The 17,436-nt window shown below is 39.7% G+C and overlaps 1 protein-coding gene across 2 annotated transcripts in view; it reads right to left on the bottom strand.

Moving 5' to 3' along the window:
• The window catches only part of slco4a1 (solute carrier organic anion transporter family, member 4A1), a 46,363-nt gene that overhangs the window by 7,564 nt on the left and 21,363 nt on the right, over window positions 1–17,436 (bottom strand). For both annotated transcript variants that reach the window (XM_017488179.3, XM_053686380.1), the window contains 8 exons: window positions 11,206–11,296; window positions 10,352–10,473; window positions 9,126–9,237; window positions 7,341–7,495; window positions 5,846–6,083; window positions 2,191–2,353; window positions 1,808–1,983; window positions 1,630–1,694 (listed from right to left, as the gene is read on the bottom strand). In XM_017488179.3, coding sequence (XP_017343668.1) covers window positions 1,630–1,694; window positions 1,808–1,983; window positions 2,191–2,353; window positions 5,846–6,083; window positions 7,341–7,495; window positions 9,126–9,237; window positions 10,352–10,473; window positions 11,206–11,296 — 1,122 coding nt within the window. The remainder of the gene's footprint in view (window positions 1–1,629; window positions 1,695–1,807; window positions 1,984–2,190; window positions 2,354–5,845; window positions 6,084–7,340; window positions 7,496–9,125; window positions 9,238–10,351; window positions 10,474–11,205; window positions 11,297–17,436) is intronic.

Here is a 17,436-nt window from a genome sequence, read left to right as displayed (position 1 = left end):
GGAACCTGAGTAAACACAATACAGTTAAAAAAAATTATTTATTAAAGCAGAAAAAATTGATCCAACACCTATCACCCATGTGAAAAACTAATTGTCCCCTTAAACTTAAAATCTGGTTGTGCCACCTTTAGCGGCAATAACTGCAACCAAATGCTTCCAATAACTGGTGATCAGTCTTTCACTTACTTCTAGGGCTTGGACTTACTCCTTGGATCATTGTCTTGCTGCATAATCCAGTTGCTCTTGAGGTTCAACTTACAGACTGAAGACCGGACATTCTCCTTTAGGATTTTCTGGTAGAGCGCAGAATTCATGTTTTCCTCAATTACTACAAGTTGCACAAGCCCTGAAGCAGCAAAGCATCTCCACACCATCACACTGCCACCATCATGCTTGACCATAGGTATGATGTTCTTTTTGTGGAATTCTGTGTTTGGTTTACGCCAAATGTAACGGGACCCCTATCTTCCAAACAGTTCCACTTTCAACTCATCAGTCCATAGAACATTCTCCCAAAATGATTGAGGATCATCAAGCTTTGTTTTGGCAAAATTCAGATGAGCCTTAATGTTTTTCTGGGTTAGCAGTGGTTTTCACCTTGCCACTCTTCCATGGATGACATTTTAGTGTCTTTATGATAGTGGAGTGATGAACAGTAAACTTTATTGATGCAACATAGGCGTATAAGTCCTTTGATGTTGTCTTTGGGTCTTCTGTGACTTCCTGGATGAGTAGCTGCTGTGCTCTTGGAAGTATTTTTTGGAAGGTCGACCACTGCTGGGAAGGTTCACTACTGTACTGAGTTTTTCCAATGCATGAGATAATGGCTCTCACTGTGGTCCTTTGGAGTCCCAGAGCCTCTGAAATAGCATTGTAACCCTTCCAATACTGATGTATTTCAATCATCTTGTTCTTCCTCATCATCATCTTCTTCTTCTTCCTTATCATCATCATCATCATCATCATCATCATCATCATCATCATCATTTCTGGAATTTCTTTCAATTTTGGTATAGTGTGTTACTGGGTAGGACCTTTTAACCAACTTCATGCTGTTAGAAAAAGTTCTATTTAAGTGCAGATTTAATTGAACAAGGTTTGCAGTAATCAGTCCAAGTTGCGTCTAGTCCAGCTGAACCCCATTATGAATGCAATTTCATAGATTTGGTGAATTAGTAATTACGAGGGCAAACACATTTTCACAAAGGCCCAGTTGGCATTGGATAATTTTCTACTTCCATAAATAACATTATCATTTAGAAAATGCACTTTGTGTTTACTCAGGTTGCCTTTGTTTATCTTAGATTGGACAATGTAACTGTGGATGAAACAAATCCAAAACATTAGGAATTATGATAAAAATATACTATTGTCTCTTTACTTCTTTACTTTTTTGCTTAAAGTCAACCTGAAATCAAAAGTGACCTTTTTGTTTCCTTGTTTATGTAACTAGTCATATTGTGACATATTGGTTGGAGTCAATTGTGCTAAATCAATCACAAGTCATGTTATTCCCCTAACCTTTCATCAAAATGCAATGTGTTTCCCCACCTTTTAATGTCTTCTGACATCACCATAGAGTAAGAAATATTACCAACATTATGCCAATATTATGAGATTTTAACATACCCAGTGTTCGCACCACAATCCACTGAATTCCCAGTCCAAATGACCTCTGACTGTCAGGCACACACCTAAAAGAGGGAAGAGAGGTATTCAGCCATGTGAATGTGAAGGTATTCAGACTGTACTCAAGTGTTTATGAGTGCACTAAAATAGAAACTGTCTCTGTGACAGTGGGTTTTACCTCAGAGTAGCTGTGAGAGCCGGGATACTGCACAGAAAGGTGAAGGAGATGATTATGAAGAAGAAGGTGAGGAAGGTTGGCATGTGGTTACAGGACGAGCTACACTTTCCTGCTATGGCCAGGCCTTCCTCGCCTCTCGACATATTACCCATAATACAGCTACAGTCTGTGAACATCTAAACACACATGCACATACTTAATGCATGAATCTGGGGCAGTGCTTTTGAAGAGCTACAGTTAACTTGAAAAAAAAAAACCATATGAATACTTAATATAATGTGAACAGTCAATGAAGTATATAGAGTATGACATTTTAATTCTATAGTATAATTTGGATTAGTCAGTCTATATTAGCAATTGACGGTGTGGTTTGTATGCAGTACCTGTCTTCCTGTGGGCATGTGTGTGCTGTTTACAGCACTGCAGCCAGCATGGCAGGCAGAGTAGTACATCACACCATCAGTTCCACATACTGGGTTATACAGCACCTCCACACAGTGACATTTTGCATTGCAGTCTACAGTCAAATTCGTACCTACTACAAAACTGAGACAGATTGAAAGTGAGAGAGAGAGAGAGAGAGAAGGAGGGGGAAGAGAAGCGTTCATTCAGCTCAGCATATTGTTTGCTTGTGTGAACACTATGTAGTATTATGAAAACAGAGAAAGTGGGCGGCCAAACTGAGCATGCAGAACAGTGTTAGCGAGTGTACTAGGTGTTGTGATTAGTGATCATGCAAAGCTTATTGCAAGGCTACACTCTGCTCACGAGTTAAGTTGAATTTTGAGTCTTTGGGGGTGGGAATAGACCCATGTTCCCACAACTTTGATTGATCAGGCTCAACCAGTTCCTTTTCTTCTAAAAACTGATATTGATCTCATTTAAAGTAAAATTCACAAAATTGTAGAAATTAAAATGATCGCACTAGGCTTCCATTTTAATTGTGCTACAACTACATCTAAACTAATGTGCGTAGCTAAAGTATGTAGAATAACGTTATAAGTTTTATTGGGCAGCTAACATGAACCAGTAGGTCACCATTTTTATATACAGTGGAGCTTGAAAGTTTGTGAACCCTTTATAATTGTCTATATTTCAGAAAAAATATGACCTAAAACATCATCAGATTTTCCTAAAAGTAGATAAAGAGAACCCAAATACGCAAACGAGACAAAACCATTATATTTGGCTATTTATTTATTGAGGAAAATTGCCATCTGTGAGTGGAAAAAGTATGTGAACCTATCTGGTGTGACCCCCTTGTGCAGAAATAACTGCAACTAAACATTTCTGGTAACTGGTGATCAGTCCTGCACATCGGCCTGGAGGAATTGTAGCCCATTCCTCAGTACAGAACAGCTTCAACTCTGGGATGTTGGTGGGTTTCCTCACATTAACTGTTTGCTTCAGGTCCGTCCAAAACATTTCTGTTGAATTATGGTCAGGACTTTGACTTGACCATTCCAAAACTTTATTCTTCTTTAACCATTCTGGTAGAATGACACAGTCCCGTTGCATGACCCACTTTCTCTTGAGACTCAGTTCACGGACAGATGTCCCCTGACATCAATGATGGCAAGCCGTCCTGGCTCAGATACAGCAAAATAGGCCCAAACCACAATACGATCACCATATTTCACAGATTGAATAAGGTTCTTATGCTGGAATGCAGTGTTTTCCTTTCTCCAAACATAAAGCTTCTTGTTTAAACCAAAAAGTTCTATCTTGGTCTAATCTATCCACAAAACATGTTTTCAATAGCCTTCTGGCTTGTCCACATGATCTTTAGCAAACTGTAAATAGGCAGCAATGTTCTTTTTGAAAAGCAGTTGCTTTGACCTTGCAACCTTGCCATGCACAACATTGTTGTTCAGTGTTCCCCTGATGGTGAACTCATGAACATTAGCCAATATGTGAGAGGCATTTAGTTGCTTAGAAGTTACCCTGGGTTCCTTTGTGACCTTGCAGACTATCGCACATCTTGTTCTTGGAGTGATCTTTGTTGGTTGACCACTCCTGGGGAGGGTAACAGTGGTCTTGAATTTACACAATCTATCTGACTTTGGATTGGTGGAGTCCAAACTCTTTAGAGATGGTTTTGTAACTTTTTCCAGCCTGAGCATCAACAACTAATTTTCCGAGCTCCTCAGAAATCTCCTTTGTTCGTGCCATGATATACTTCCACAAAAGTGTTGTGAATATCAGACTCTGATAGATCGCTGTTCTTTAAATAAAACGGGGTGCTCACTCACACCTGATTGTCATCCCATTGATTGAAAACACCTGACTCTGATTTCACCTTCAAATTAACTGCTAATCCTAGAGGTTCACATACTTTTGCCACTCACAGATATGTAATATTGGATCATTTTCCTCAATTAATAAATGGCCATGTATAATATTTTTGTCTCAATTGTTTAGTTTGGTTATCTTTATCTACTTTTAGGACTTCTGATTATGTTTTAGGTTATATTTATGCAGATATATAGAAAATATATAGAACATCTTTCAAGCACCACTGCATATGTCTATATTTTTGCTCAGTTTCCTTGTTGGCGACTGTAAATGCCCCCTGTAGATAACTTCTCAGCATACACTGTTGACAGCAGAAAGTCTACAGAAATCCTAGAAATCCACATATCTTTAAAATGAGAGAAAAAAAATAGAAATCTACTTGGATTTATAGGCATTGAAGTGCATTTTGGGATATTTGCTAATAGGATTCAAATGTATTGTTACTGTTTACATTTAAAATTAATTTCATATGGTGGCATATTTAAACCACTTAACATAAACCATGAGAAACCATTAGAAAGTTCCAATACATTCACCAGTACCCTTTTCTTCAACGGTTAAGGTTTCATTTCTTTATCTTTTAAAGAATGCAATCACTGTAAACTAATTTCTGTTCTGTTATTTTGGGAATTTTACTTTGAATGAGATCAAGACCTGTTCCCAAAAGAAAGGGAATTGGTTGAGAACATCTATCTTTTCTGAGCTGAGTGTTGTGGCATAAACATCATCTTCTTTGTACCATGTTCTGTCTGAATACTTGATTCTGGCCTGGAGAAATACTTTCCTGTAGATGGCCAGCTCCTATTCTCTTTCCCAACATGGTAAGCATTTATGCCTCTAAGCCAGTGTTCATATACAGTGAACTCCATTAATATTGGCACCCTTGGTAAATATGAGCAAAGAAGGCTGTGAAAATTTGTCTTTATTGTTTAACCTTTTGATCTTTTGTTAAAAAAAAATTCACAAAAATACTCTGCTCTCATGGATATCAAACAATTTCAAACAATTATCCCAAAATATATTTGTTAAATATAGGTGTGCAACAATTATTGGCACCCCTATGAATTGATATGAGAAACATATTTGCATAGTACTGTGCAAAAGTCTTAAGCACCCTATATTTTTGGACAAACAATTTTTTTATTTTATGACTTCTACATTACTGAGTCAGTACAAAAAACATTTTAGATTTCCAAACATTAGTTTACCAGCACAAAATTAAATGTTACAGAAAAATGTTTGTATATCATTAAAGAAAGCAGCATATTATGCAAGAGACCACTTTTCAGAATATAATGAACAAAATATAATGAAGGCTGCTGAGTTTTGCTGCAAAATAACAAGCAAGTGTGAAAGTCAAAGTCCCCTGAAGAGCCGTGGCTGGTTCTGCAAGATACTCAGTACAACTTACCAGCTAATTTCCTTATAAAACTGCACAAATTGTACCTGAGAATACTACTAATTTTTTTTTAAGCAAATGGTCGTCACACCAAATACTGGCTTTGTTTCATTTATTATTGTTTACTGTTCTTTATAGTATTTTTTAAATGTAGAAACACTTAATTTCATTATATTTGAAGGTATCTTTGCTCTACATTTCTTTGCATGCGCTTAAGACTATTTCACAGTACTATAAGTGATATCTTATAAATAACAAAATAAAGATATATATTTGTGTTCCACATTGTACTACCTCACATGGCCTATAGAGGGAGGTGCACCTGCTGCTACAGTGTATTGTACCTGCTCTGAAGTTGTGTGTAGAAGGGGTTGTTGCTTTGAGGGCTGCTCTGGTATGGTGTGGTCACTCCAGCCATAGGCAAGTTGGGGCAGTGCAGGAGAAAGACGAACACGGCCACAAGGCTCACTAGGGCACAGAGCATGCAGAAGCGGATGATGCCACGACAACGTAGGTTCAGCTTCTTCACAATGTAGCCACCCAGGAAGGTGCCACCCCCTCCAGCGGGTACCACCATGTAGCCTTAGGAGAGAACATGCTTGTTTAAGTGTGTTTTGCATCTTTGTTCTGAACTTGCTCTATGTTTGTGTGTCACAGACGTTTGCATTAAGACTACATGGGAAGCATCTCCTCCCTTAAAATGTCATTAAAACGAGGTAAGTGTTTACAAATGTGTCTATATTATTCAACACTCTTGATGAAATTCAATATTTTAGTGAATCAAAATATCAAATACTGTCACCTCCGAAGGTATTAGAACAGCAAGACCAGTTGTATTGTTTTTGCTATGCATTGAAGACATTTGGGTTTAAGATCAAAAGATGAATATGAGATGATAGAATTTCAGCTTTCATTTCCTCATATGTACATCTAGATGTGTTAACAACTTAAAACATGGCACCTTTTGTTTGAGCCTACCCATTTATTCACATGATCAAAAATATTGGAACATGTGATTGATAGGTGTTTATAGCTGCCCAGGTGTGACCTGTTAATTTGATTGTTTAAAGAAGTAACAGTTCTGAAAGTCTACTCTTGGTTTGAGCCCTAGGTTTGCATGTGAACACTGCATTTGTTGTTAAAAAGGATAAACAAACATGAAGACCAGAGAGCTGTGTATGGTAGAAAAGCAAGCCATTTTGGAGCTGAGAAAAGAGGGAAAGAGAATGAAAGAAAATGAAAATTAAATGAATAAATTATTTCTCCTCCGTAAACTGAATTGAAGTGTATTTTTTATGTAGGAACATAACTTTTTTCTCTCCTGGTTTAGCCAGCTCTCATAACTTTTTCCTCTCCTGGCCAGCTTTACAATGTTACAAGTACTGTGTGTGGGTGATGCTAAATATGCATGAGTACACTTTATGGTATGAGACCTCCAACTATTTGCTCATGAAAACTAAGGTTAACTCAAATAATGAATCACATCTGTCAATGAAAGACACAATGGCAAAACTGACATGCCAAAAAAAGTTTGTAAAAATCCATATATTTTTCGCTCAATTCGCTAAATTAACAAAAACTAGATTTTCAAAGAAAAAAAACCCGCTAACATGATTAACAAACTATGAGAAATAGGCATAATGGAGAAATATTTCTGGTTAACACAACAGAATTGGGTCAATAATTTAGCCAGATTCAGGAACTACACTGGCTGTCCCAAAGTGTTAAATTCATACAAAGCAGACTCCCTCCCTCTTGCATGGCTGAAAGCACTTAAATTCAGGTTATGTGAGGGGCACTGAAATGAATGAATGTGACTGTTCAACATGGCTGTCTTACCAAACCAGGTGGCTGCCTCAGAGGCACTAAGACTGAACTGAGACTCCAGAAACTTGGGCCCAAATGTTGACATGCCCGCGATTAGAGTGGCCTCTGTAGCACCAGCCAAACATAGAAAAATAAATGTAGGGTTCTTTAGCAGAAGCAACACTGACCTAGAGGGGGGGTGGAGAAAAATTGAGAAAGGATGACTTTCTTGTGGCCACTAGTACTGTGTAATGTTCAGTGTGTTACAGTAGTTATATCCAATATCCAATGAGTCAACCAATGCATAAAATCATGCAGATACCGGATAAAAGCTTCAGTTAGTGTTCAAATCAAACATCAGAATGAGGAAATGTTCTCAGTGACTTTGACCATGACCTGTTTGTTGACATCAAATGAGTTGCTTTAAAAATTTCAGAAATTGCTGATCTCCTGGGATTTTCAAACTAGTGTGAAAATATTAAACAGAATGACAAAAAACACCCAGTGTCAGTTCTGGGGGAAGTAAGACCTTGTTGTTGAGAGATGTCAGATGAGAATTGCCAGACTGGTTTGAATTCACAGGAAGTCTACAGTAACTGAAATAAACGCTCTTATAAATGTGATGAGCTGAAAAGCATCACAGAAAATGCAACCCACAAAACTTAGCAGAAGACCACATTGTGCTCCAATCCTGTCAGCTAAGAACAAGCACTGAGACTACAGTGGGGTCTCTCATCAGCTGTGTGTCTATCCATAGATCAAGAGATCACTGTAAGTTTTGTTCCCCCCCGCACCATTCTGTGTAAACTGTAGACTAAACTGAGTGAACTCTCAGGTGATCAACACTTTCTCAAATACTCATACCTGCCAGTTTGGCACCAACAACCATGCCATGGTCAAACTCACTGAGCCCCATTCTGATCTTTGATGTGAATATTACCTGAGGCTCTTGACCTGTATTTGCATGATTTTATGCATTTTACTGCTGCCACATGATTGACTGACTGGATAACTGCATGAATAAGCATATGTGTTCCTTATAATGTGACTATATTCAGAGTGTATATTCAAGTTCAGTAAACCCTGTTCTAGATTTTATGAAGGTATGAAGGAATTACTGAAATCATGTCATGCAGAAATTGTTCTTAGTCCACCAGATACCAAATATGAATATGTACATAATATCATGAGAATGGGATATTAAATATTAATATACACTTTTTTTTGGCTAATTAAATGAACAGAGTCAATAATTTTGGAAGTAGCTGTGAGGTATAAAGTATTAAAAAAAGGCAATCAATGCACTTAAATAATAAGGTATGAACACACTTTAATAGATTGTATATTATTCTCTCATTTGTGACTATACTGTAAGATTTATAGAAGCAGTTATACTATCTGATTTAAAAGCTCTGCTCTGCTTCTATCTAGGATGTGTGTATGACAATGAAGACCTCTCTGTGTCTGTTATCTGTGTATGTGTGCTTATCATTTCATAAGTCAGCCATTGTGCTGTTACAATACTTAGCCTTGGAGTAACTGAAGCAGAAGTTCCAAGAGGAACTGAAACAAACACATTTGGCCTAAAAATCCATTTAGACTTGACCACACAAGTTTGTTTTTAAATCTTCCTATTGTATTTTACCATCTGCATGTAGTATGACCCTCTGCTGACCCTTTCGGTTTTATTTAGTTTGTCTTCTAAATATTCTTGTTCTCAATTTTCAGCATCACTTGGATTTTCTCTCTCATCAGGATTCTTGATCAGTGATCAGTACTCGTTTTTATATGCTTTCACTCTTGAGAAGGTGCTTGTACCTAGGAATGTCTTTTGCTGTCTTGCCAAACTGGGGATCAGAGGCTGTCACTTGACTTCCATCCTTCAGCTGATGAGCCTCAGACACACGCATGGCTATAAAACGCTGAGAACCTGTAGTGTATTAGTATGTGTGTGCATGAGAGAAATAGAGAGAGAGAGAGAGTTATCATTCAATAACATTTATGTTACAGTTAATAACATCAATATAGACGTGTTGTCATATTTATTTTATTTTCCTTCTAGATTTTCTTCTATGTTGCACCATGCACAATATTTCATCTCACAGCTATATATGTGTATCTGAATAGGATACAATACATATCAAGTTTGACTGACTAGGACATTATATACAAATTAATGAACTACAGTGGATATAAAGAGTATACACATCTTGCAGATTTTTGTTATGTGAAAAAGAAACCTAGATAATTGTTTTTCCACCTTTAATGTGATATAGCAACCAACAAAATTCATGTGAAAAACAAATTGAAACATTTGAGAAAAAAAGAAAGAAAACATATTTTGCCAAAATGTAGACAGACTGTATCTTGTTTTTTTTCCATGAGAAAAACCCTACCCTACAGTCCAGGTATGTGAAGAATAAAAGAGATTGTTGTCACATGCAGGGAGTGACCAGAACATGCCAGATACTCCTGCAGCTCCTTTAATATTGCTATAGGACTCTTGGCAGCCTCACTGATAAGCTTTTGTCTCGTCCTTTTATAAATTTTGGAGGGACAGCTTGTTCTTATTAATATAATACTGTGGTGCCATATTTTCTCCACTTGTTGATCACTTCTCCGTGTTCCACGGCACATCTAATATTTTGGAAATTATTCTGAACCCTCTCCTTTTTCATACCTTTCAGCAGTGAGATCCCACACATGCTTTGTAAGCTCTTTGCGGACCATGGCTTCAACAGTCAGTCGAAACAAGAAGATATCAAGAAAATCCAACAGAAACAGATAATCTTTATTCTGAGTTAATCAAAATCACATCATTGATATCATAGTGTATGATAATTACTCTATATTTTTCACTTGAATTTTGTGGGTTGCTGTGTCATATTAAAGGTGGGAATATATCTGACATGATTTATATTTGTTAATTTTTTAACAAAAAACAGCAATTGTAACAGAGGTGTGTAAACTTATTATATCCATCGGACCTTAATTATTTGAAATCAATGAAATAGGGGTGCTTGGGGTGGATTGAATGATTGTACCTGGGAGTTGTCGAGGATAGCCCAAAATGGGTAGAGCGGTGACGAGGGCAGCAGCTCCTCCTGCCAGGAACCCAATCCACCATGCCCCTACCCACAGTGGGCTTTCTGGGGTCAGCAGAGTTCTGAAGAAATAGAAGGAATGCAAAGTTTTTTTTATGTGCAGTTCAACTGACCAAACAGAAGGAAAAAAAAAAAAAAAAAAAAAAAAAAAAATATATATATATATATATATATATATATATATATATACACACACATACATATATACACAGTACACATAGTATATATATATATATATATATATATATATATATATATATATATATACACAGTACCTCACAAAAGTGAGTATACCCCAATATTTGATTATATCTTTTATTGTGACAACACTGAAGAAATGACACTTTGCTACAATGTAAAGTAGTGAGTGTACAGCTTGTATAATAGTGTAAATTTGCTGTCCTCTCAAAATAACTCAACACACAGCCATTAATGTCTAAACTGCTGGCAACAAAAGTGAGTACACCCCTAAGTGAAAATGTCAAGTTATATTAGACAAGTATTTAGTTACTAATAGTTGTATTGTTAAAGCTTTTTCTTGTTTTTTTTTAAGGCTATCGTGAATTTCTTAAATGGTAAATCGTGAGCAGGGGAAAAAAAATCAGTATCGCACAATCCTACATCACAGGCAACAATGTAGTAAAGGAAAACTCAGTCATAGACCAGTAGAAGTTGATCAGTGGTGTGTGGCCATTGTTCCTACCTCGTTTGTTACCTCACAATAACCTTAAAGGCCTCATGACCCTATTCACCCCAGAGCCCCAGATGACCCTAGGCAGGCATAAAATACTCACATTTGGCCAATTTCCGTGTATATGTTGAGGAAAATGCCACCCAGCAGGTATCCAGCTGCTGGGCCTATAATAGCTGCTGTGTAGAAGATACCTGGGGAAAATAAGGCATGTTAGTTTAATACGCTAGCAAATTAGAACCAGATCTTTCATGTCTCACCCCCTGAGTTTTAGAAAAAACTCTATTGTTCCATTTCATACAATCCATGTTGGATTTTTGATCTCTACTAAGGCGGAACCATGTTTATAAATGGAAACTATAGTCCAGAGATTCAATTGTCTGTGAATACCTTTGAAATGCGGACGGTGGGGACTGGGAAACAACACAATTGTGGGACACTTTATTGATGTTGAAAGTAAAGCTTACTGATAATGGTCAATAACAGTGGTGTCTGATAGGAACAAAATTGTACTGTAGGATAACTGAAAAAAAGCTAATGACTATATGCAGATGCGAGTTTTATATGCAACATCCCAAATTTAATTACTCTCAGTCTTAACATTTTTGGGACTAAAGTACTTGAGTGCTTTGGAAGCCCACTTTTAATACTCACATACTGTATACACAAAAAATGAGCAGCCCTACACGACAGCATGATGTCACACTGTTCCATGTTTGCAGTTCAATAAAATGACTGAATTTTGTGTACTTCTTTTTCATGGCCTTTAAAACACCATTTACAGGAAATGAACTTTTGGGGGACTGAAGTGCATGGGTGCTTTTAAAGCCCAGGTTTAATACACACATACACACAGCCCAGGTTTGCACTTCAATTAGATGAGTGACTCTTTTTATACACCTTCTTTTCTTAACCTTTTTAAGGCATTTAAACTCCACTTACAAGAAATACACTTCAAATGTCACAAATGAGACCAGAGGTTAAACAAGGAAGTGTTTTATACAAGACCCACAGGCACACATAACAAGACAGAGTTGTCCTGTAGCCACTCCTTTGTTATCTTGGCTGTGTGCTTAGGGTCGTTGTCCTGTTGGAAGATAAACCTTCGCCCCAGTCTGAGGTCCAGAGCGCTCTGGAGCAGGTTTTCATCAAGGATGTCTCTGTACATTGCTGCATTCATCTTTCCCTCGATCCTGACTAGTCTCCCAGTTCCTGTCGCTGAAAAACATCCCCACAGTATGATGCTTCCACCACCATGCTTCACTGTAGGGATGGTATTGACCCAGTGATGAGTGGTGCCTGGTATCCTCCAGACATGACACTTGCCATTCAGGCTAAAGAGTTCAATCTTTGATCAATCTTTGGTCTGAGAGTCCTTCAGGTGCCTTTTTGCAAACTCCAGGCGGGCTGTCATGTGCCTTTTACTGAGGAGTGGCTTCCATCTGGCCACTCTACCATTCAGGCCTGATTGATGGAGTGCTGCAGAGATGGTTGTTCTTCTGGAAGTTTCTCCTCTCTCCAAAGAGACACGCTGGAGCTCTGTCAGAGTGACCATCGGGGTTTTTGGTCACCTCCCCGACTAAGGCCCTTCTCCCCCGATCGCTCAGTTTGGTCGGGCGGCCAGCTCTAGGAAGAGTCCTGCTGATTCCAGACTTCTTCCATTTACGGATGATGGAGGCCACTGTGCTCATAGGGACCTTCAATGCTGCAGAAATGTTTCTGTACCCTTCCCCAGATCTGTGCCTCGATACAATCCTGTCTCGGAGGTCTACAGACAGTTCCTTGGACTTCATGGCTTGGTTTGTGCTCTGATATGCATTGTTAACTGTGGGACCTTATATAGACATGTGTGTGCCTTTCCAAATCGTGTCCAATCAACTGAATTTACCACAGGTGGACTCCAATCAAGTTGTAGAAACATCTCAAGGATGATCAGTGGAAACTGGATGCACCTGGGCTCAATTTTGAGTGTCATGGAAAAGGCTGTGAATACTTATGTAAATGTGTTTTTTATTTATTTATTTATTTTTAATAAATTTGCAAAGATTTCAAACAAACTTCTTTCATGTTGTCATTATGGGGTATTGTTTGTAGAATTTTGAGGAAAATAATGAATTTAATCCATATTGGAATAAGGCTGTAATATAACAAAATGTGGGAAAAGTGAAGCACTGTAAATACTTTCTGGATGCACTGTATACAGCATATACAGTGAGGGAAAAAACTATTTGATCCCCTGCTGATTTTGTATGTTTGCCCACTGACAAAGAAATGATCAGTCTACAATTTTAATGGTAGATTTATTTGAACAGTGAGAGACAGAATAACAACAAAAAAATCCAGAAAAACGCATGTCAAAAATGTTATAAATTGATTTGCATTTTAATGAGGGAAATAAGTATTTGACCCCTCTGCAAGACATGGCTTGGTACTTGGTGGCAAAACCCTTGTTGGCAATCACAGAGGTCAGACGTTTCTTGTAGTTGGCCACCAGGTTTGCGCACATCTCAGGAGGGATTTTGTCCCACTCCTCTTTGCAGATCTTCTCCCAGTCATTAAGTTTTCGAGGCTGATGTTTGGCAACTCGAACCTTCAGCTCCCTCCACAGATTTTCTATGGGATTAAGGTCTGGAGACTGGCTAGGCCACTCCAGGACCTTAATGTGCTTCTTCTTGAGCCACTGCTTTGTTGCCTTGGCCGTGTGTTTTGGGTCATTGTCATGCTGGAATACCCATCCACGACCCATTTTCAATGCCCTGGCTGAGGGAAGGAGGTTCTCACCCAAAATTTGACGGTACATGGCCCCGTCCATTGTCCCTTTGATGCGGTGAAGTTGTCCTGTCCGCTTAGCAGAAAAACACCCCCAAAGCATAGTGTTTCCACCTCCATGTTTGACAGTGGGGATGGTGTTCTTGGGGTCATAGGCAGCATTCCTCCTCCTCCAAACACGGCGAGTTGAGTTGATGCCAAAGAGCTCCATTTTGGTCTCATCTGACCACAACACTTTCACCCAGTTGTCCTCTGAATCATTCAGATGTTCATTGGCAAACTTCAGCGGGCATGTATATGTGCTTTCTTGAGCAGGGGGATCTTGCGGGCGCTGCAGGATTTCAGTCCTTCACGGCATAGTGTGTTACCAATTGTTTTCTTGGTGACTATGGTCCCAGCTGCCTTGAGATCATTGAAAAGATCCTCCCGTGTAGTTCTGGGCTGATTCCTCACTGTTCTCATGATTATTGCAACTCCTCGAGGTGAGATCTTGCATGGAGCCCCAGGCCGAGAGAGATTGACAGTTCTTTTGTGTTTCTTCCATTTGCGAATAATCGCACCAACTGTTGTCACCTTCTCACCAAGCTGCTTAGCAATGGTCTTGTAGCCCATTCCAGACTTGTGTAGGTCGACAATCTTGTCCCTGACATCCTTGGAGAGCTCTTTGGTCTTGGCCATGGTGGAGTTTGGAATCTGATTGATTGATTGCTTCTGTGGACAGGTGTCTTTTATACAGGTAACAAGCTGAGATTAGGAGCACTCCCTTTAAGAGTGTGCTCCTAATCTCAGCTCGTTACCTGTATAAAAGACACCTGGGAGCCAGAAATCTTTCTGATTGAGAGGGGGTCAAATACTTATTTTCCTCATTAAAATGCAAATCAATTTATAACATTTTTGACATGCGTTTTTCTGGATTTTTTTGTTGCTATTTTGTCTCTCACTGTTCAAATAAACCTACCATTAAAATTATAGACTGATCATTTCTTTGTCAGTGGGCAAACATACAAAATCAGCAGGGGATCAAATACTTCTTTCCCTAGTAAGAGGGCTGATGATGTCACGAGTCTCAGTTGACCTTTAAGTTGTTCCCTTTGCTCAACAGTGTTGTAATGATTGCCGTTTGACATATAACACTACAATAACAACATCTGTGATCCATTCAGTAAACACCCACAATATTATGTGAGCTCCATCAGGGGTCCATACAAACACAGTGATACCTATTTCAAATACATTTACCATAAAATCTTTCCAAAAAAAAGAAAAGAACTCATTGCTTTCAAGCTCACTGTATGTGTAGTTGAATTATTAGAAGGTAATATTCTAAGTTTAGAATTCTTATAATTGAAATAACTATTACACAAGAATATGCCTTGTGGTTTTTTCATGGTTCACACCATTATTTATTGCTATGGTAAACAAATATGAAAAAACATATTGTGCTAAGATTTTTTTTTTTTATCATATCACCCAGCCATGTAATCATTATATTGTATCTAAAAGTTACTACATAGTAGTAGTTCTTCCCTACTAGTACAACAACACAATATTCCAACAAAACCAGGCCTCATTTATCTGTTCGTAAGTTCCCTTTTAAAGGGAACTCTGACGTTGCATTTAGCATAACAGTATGGGGAGTGCCCCTGCGTGCGTGACCGGTATCTGAAGCTTGTGTAAAATCATGCCTCTACTTATAGGCCTGCCATGATCAGGTGACGTGGCAATTAAGCGCGTCGCATGATATATATATATGGCACCTGTGAACCATGCCGCCAGCCTTATTATCTTCAGTGAGACTGCATGTCTGTTGTTTGTGTGACAAAAAACGCTTCATTTCTACTCTATATTTTCTCAAAATCTCTAAACTTTTCTATCCCTTTTTTAGAAAAAAGAAAAGAAAAGAGAGGGAAATAATGAGCGAGAAAGAATTCAGGAAGTGTTTTACGCCTTGCTCCCATTTCATCATGGTAGGAGACGGACACGCTTTCTGTGTGAAGTGTTTGGGCGTAGAGCATGCTACAGCCCTCGAGGGGTCTGTCTGTCAGCATTGTGAACATTTCATGATTAGGCAACTACGCTCTCGGCTCGCTCTCTTCTCGTCTGAAGGGAGTTGGGTTTCAGAGCCTCGCGGATCTGGGCCGGCCACTGCCGAGGCAGCCAGCCGGCTAAGGTCGTGGGGTTTTCGTATGGATCTGGAAGAGGAGCCGGAAACAAGCACTGCTCTATCTCTTGCTCTGTCTTCCGGGTCCGTCTCTGCCTGACTTTGGAGCTCGCGTCATGACTCCTCCTTCCCCTATGGAAAGCCAAAACACTCTCGCTGACTCCGAGGAGTCGGTAGAAGGTGCCATTGCACCAAAAACCGACAGCAGTTCTCAAGCATATACAGAGCTACTTGAGGTACTCACTAGGGCAGTTGAAAAGTTTAATATAGACTGGCCCAGGGAGGAGGAAATGGCGCGTAGAAGGCTGGATGAGCGCTTCCTCTCCAGTGAAAATAAATATAAAGCTCCCTCACACAGCAGAAAACTCCCATTTTTTCCAGAATTGCATGATGAGATATCACGCTTCTGGAGAACACCATATATTAGCTGTGTTCATAACCCTACGACGTCTGATTACTCAGCCGTCATGGGGAGTGAGCAGCACGGCCAATGGTGGAGGAGGCGCTTGCGAGCCACCTCTCTCCATCAATGGCAGGTAATTTAGGGAGGCCAGCTTTACCTTCTAAGCCATGTAAGGCCACCTTGGCGTTGGTGGGTAAAGCCTATTCGGCAGCCGGTCTTGCTTGTGGGTCACTGCATACAACGGCAGTGTTGCAGGCCTACCAAGTGGACCTGCTGAGTGAGCTCGACACTGGGGAGGGAATTGGGCCCGAGGCAGTGGCAGAGCTCCGGTGAACAAACAAATGGCCTGTCATATCGGCCGTTCAATGAGTAGCCTGGTTGTGGCGGAGAGGAACCTATAGCTCAACCTCTCAGGGATGGGGGAAAAACATAAGGTCTCTTTGCTGAACGCCCCTATTAAACCTTCCGGCCTGTTTGGCAGCGCAGTTAATGCCATCACAGGTTTCGCGAGGCAAAACAGCAAACGGCGACGTTCATCCAGTTCCTTCCCCGTTGTGTCGAGTTCGTCAGCGCTAGTGCGAGGGAGGCGCAGAAGGCGAGTGTGGTGGTCTGCCTCCCCCCGCAGAAAGCCAGGGGGACGGGGTGCCACAGCCTGCTAAGAGGCCTGATGTAAGAATGATCATAAAAGCAAAACAGGCTAGGAAAGAACGGTCCTGATGGGACACGGAGGGACGTATCAGGGAACACGAGGTTGTTAGGGCAGTTAGCCCCCAGTGCTACTGTAGGGCCTGCCCTGGCCAAGGCCATCCCACGTTTTCAGCCTTCTTTGGTCAGCGAGCTGTCACAGGGAGACAGAAATCTGATGCTTTCCCTCCAACGAAATGTGGAAAAGCTAACATCACTGAAAGACCATTTGGCAGCATGGAAACTACTGCCAAATGTGTCTCCATGGGTTCTGTCTACCATAGAAAAGGGTTACTGGGTCCAGTTCAGAGATCGAC

Source organism: Ictalurus punctatus, chromosome 15 (assembly GCF_001660625.3).
Source record: "Ictalurus punctatus breed USDA103 chromosome 15, Coco_2.0, whole genome shotgun sequence".
NCBI classification, from domain to species: Eukaryota; Metazoa; Chordata; class Actinopteri; order Siluriformes; family Ictaluridae; genus Ictalurus; species Ictalurus punctatus.
Note: the sequence above shows the minus strand (reverse complement) of the source record. Positions and strands in the feature narration are given on the sequence as shown.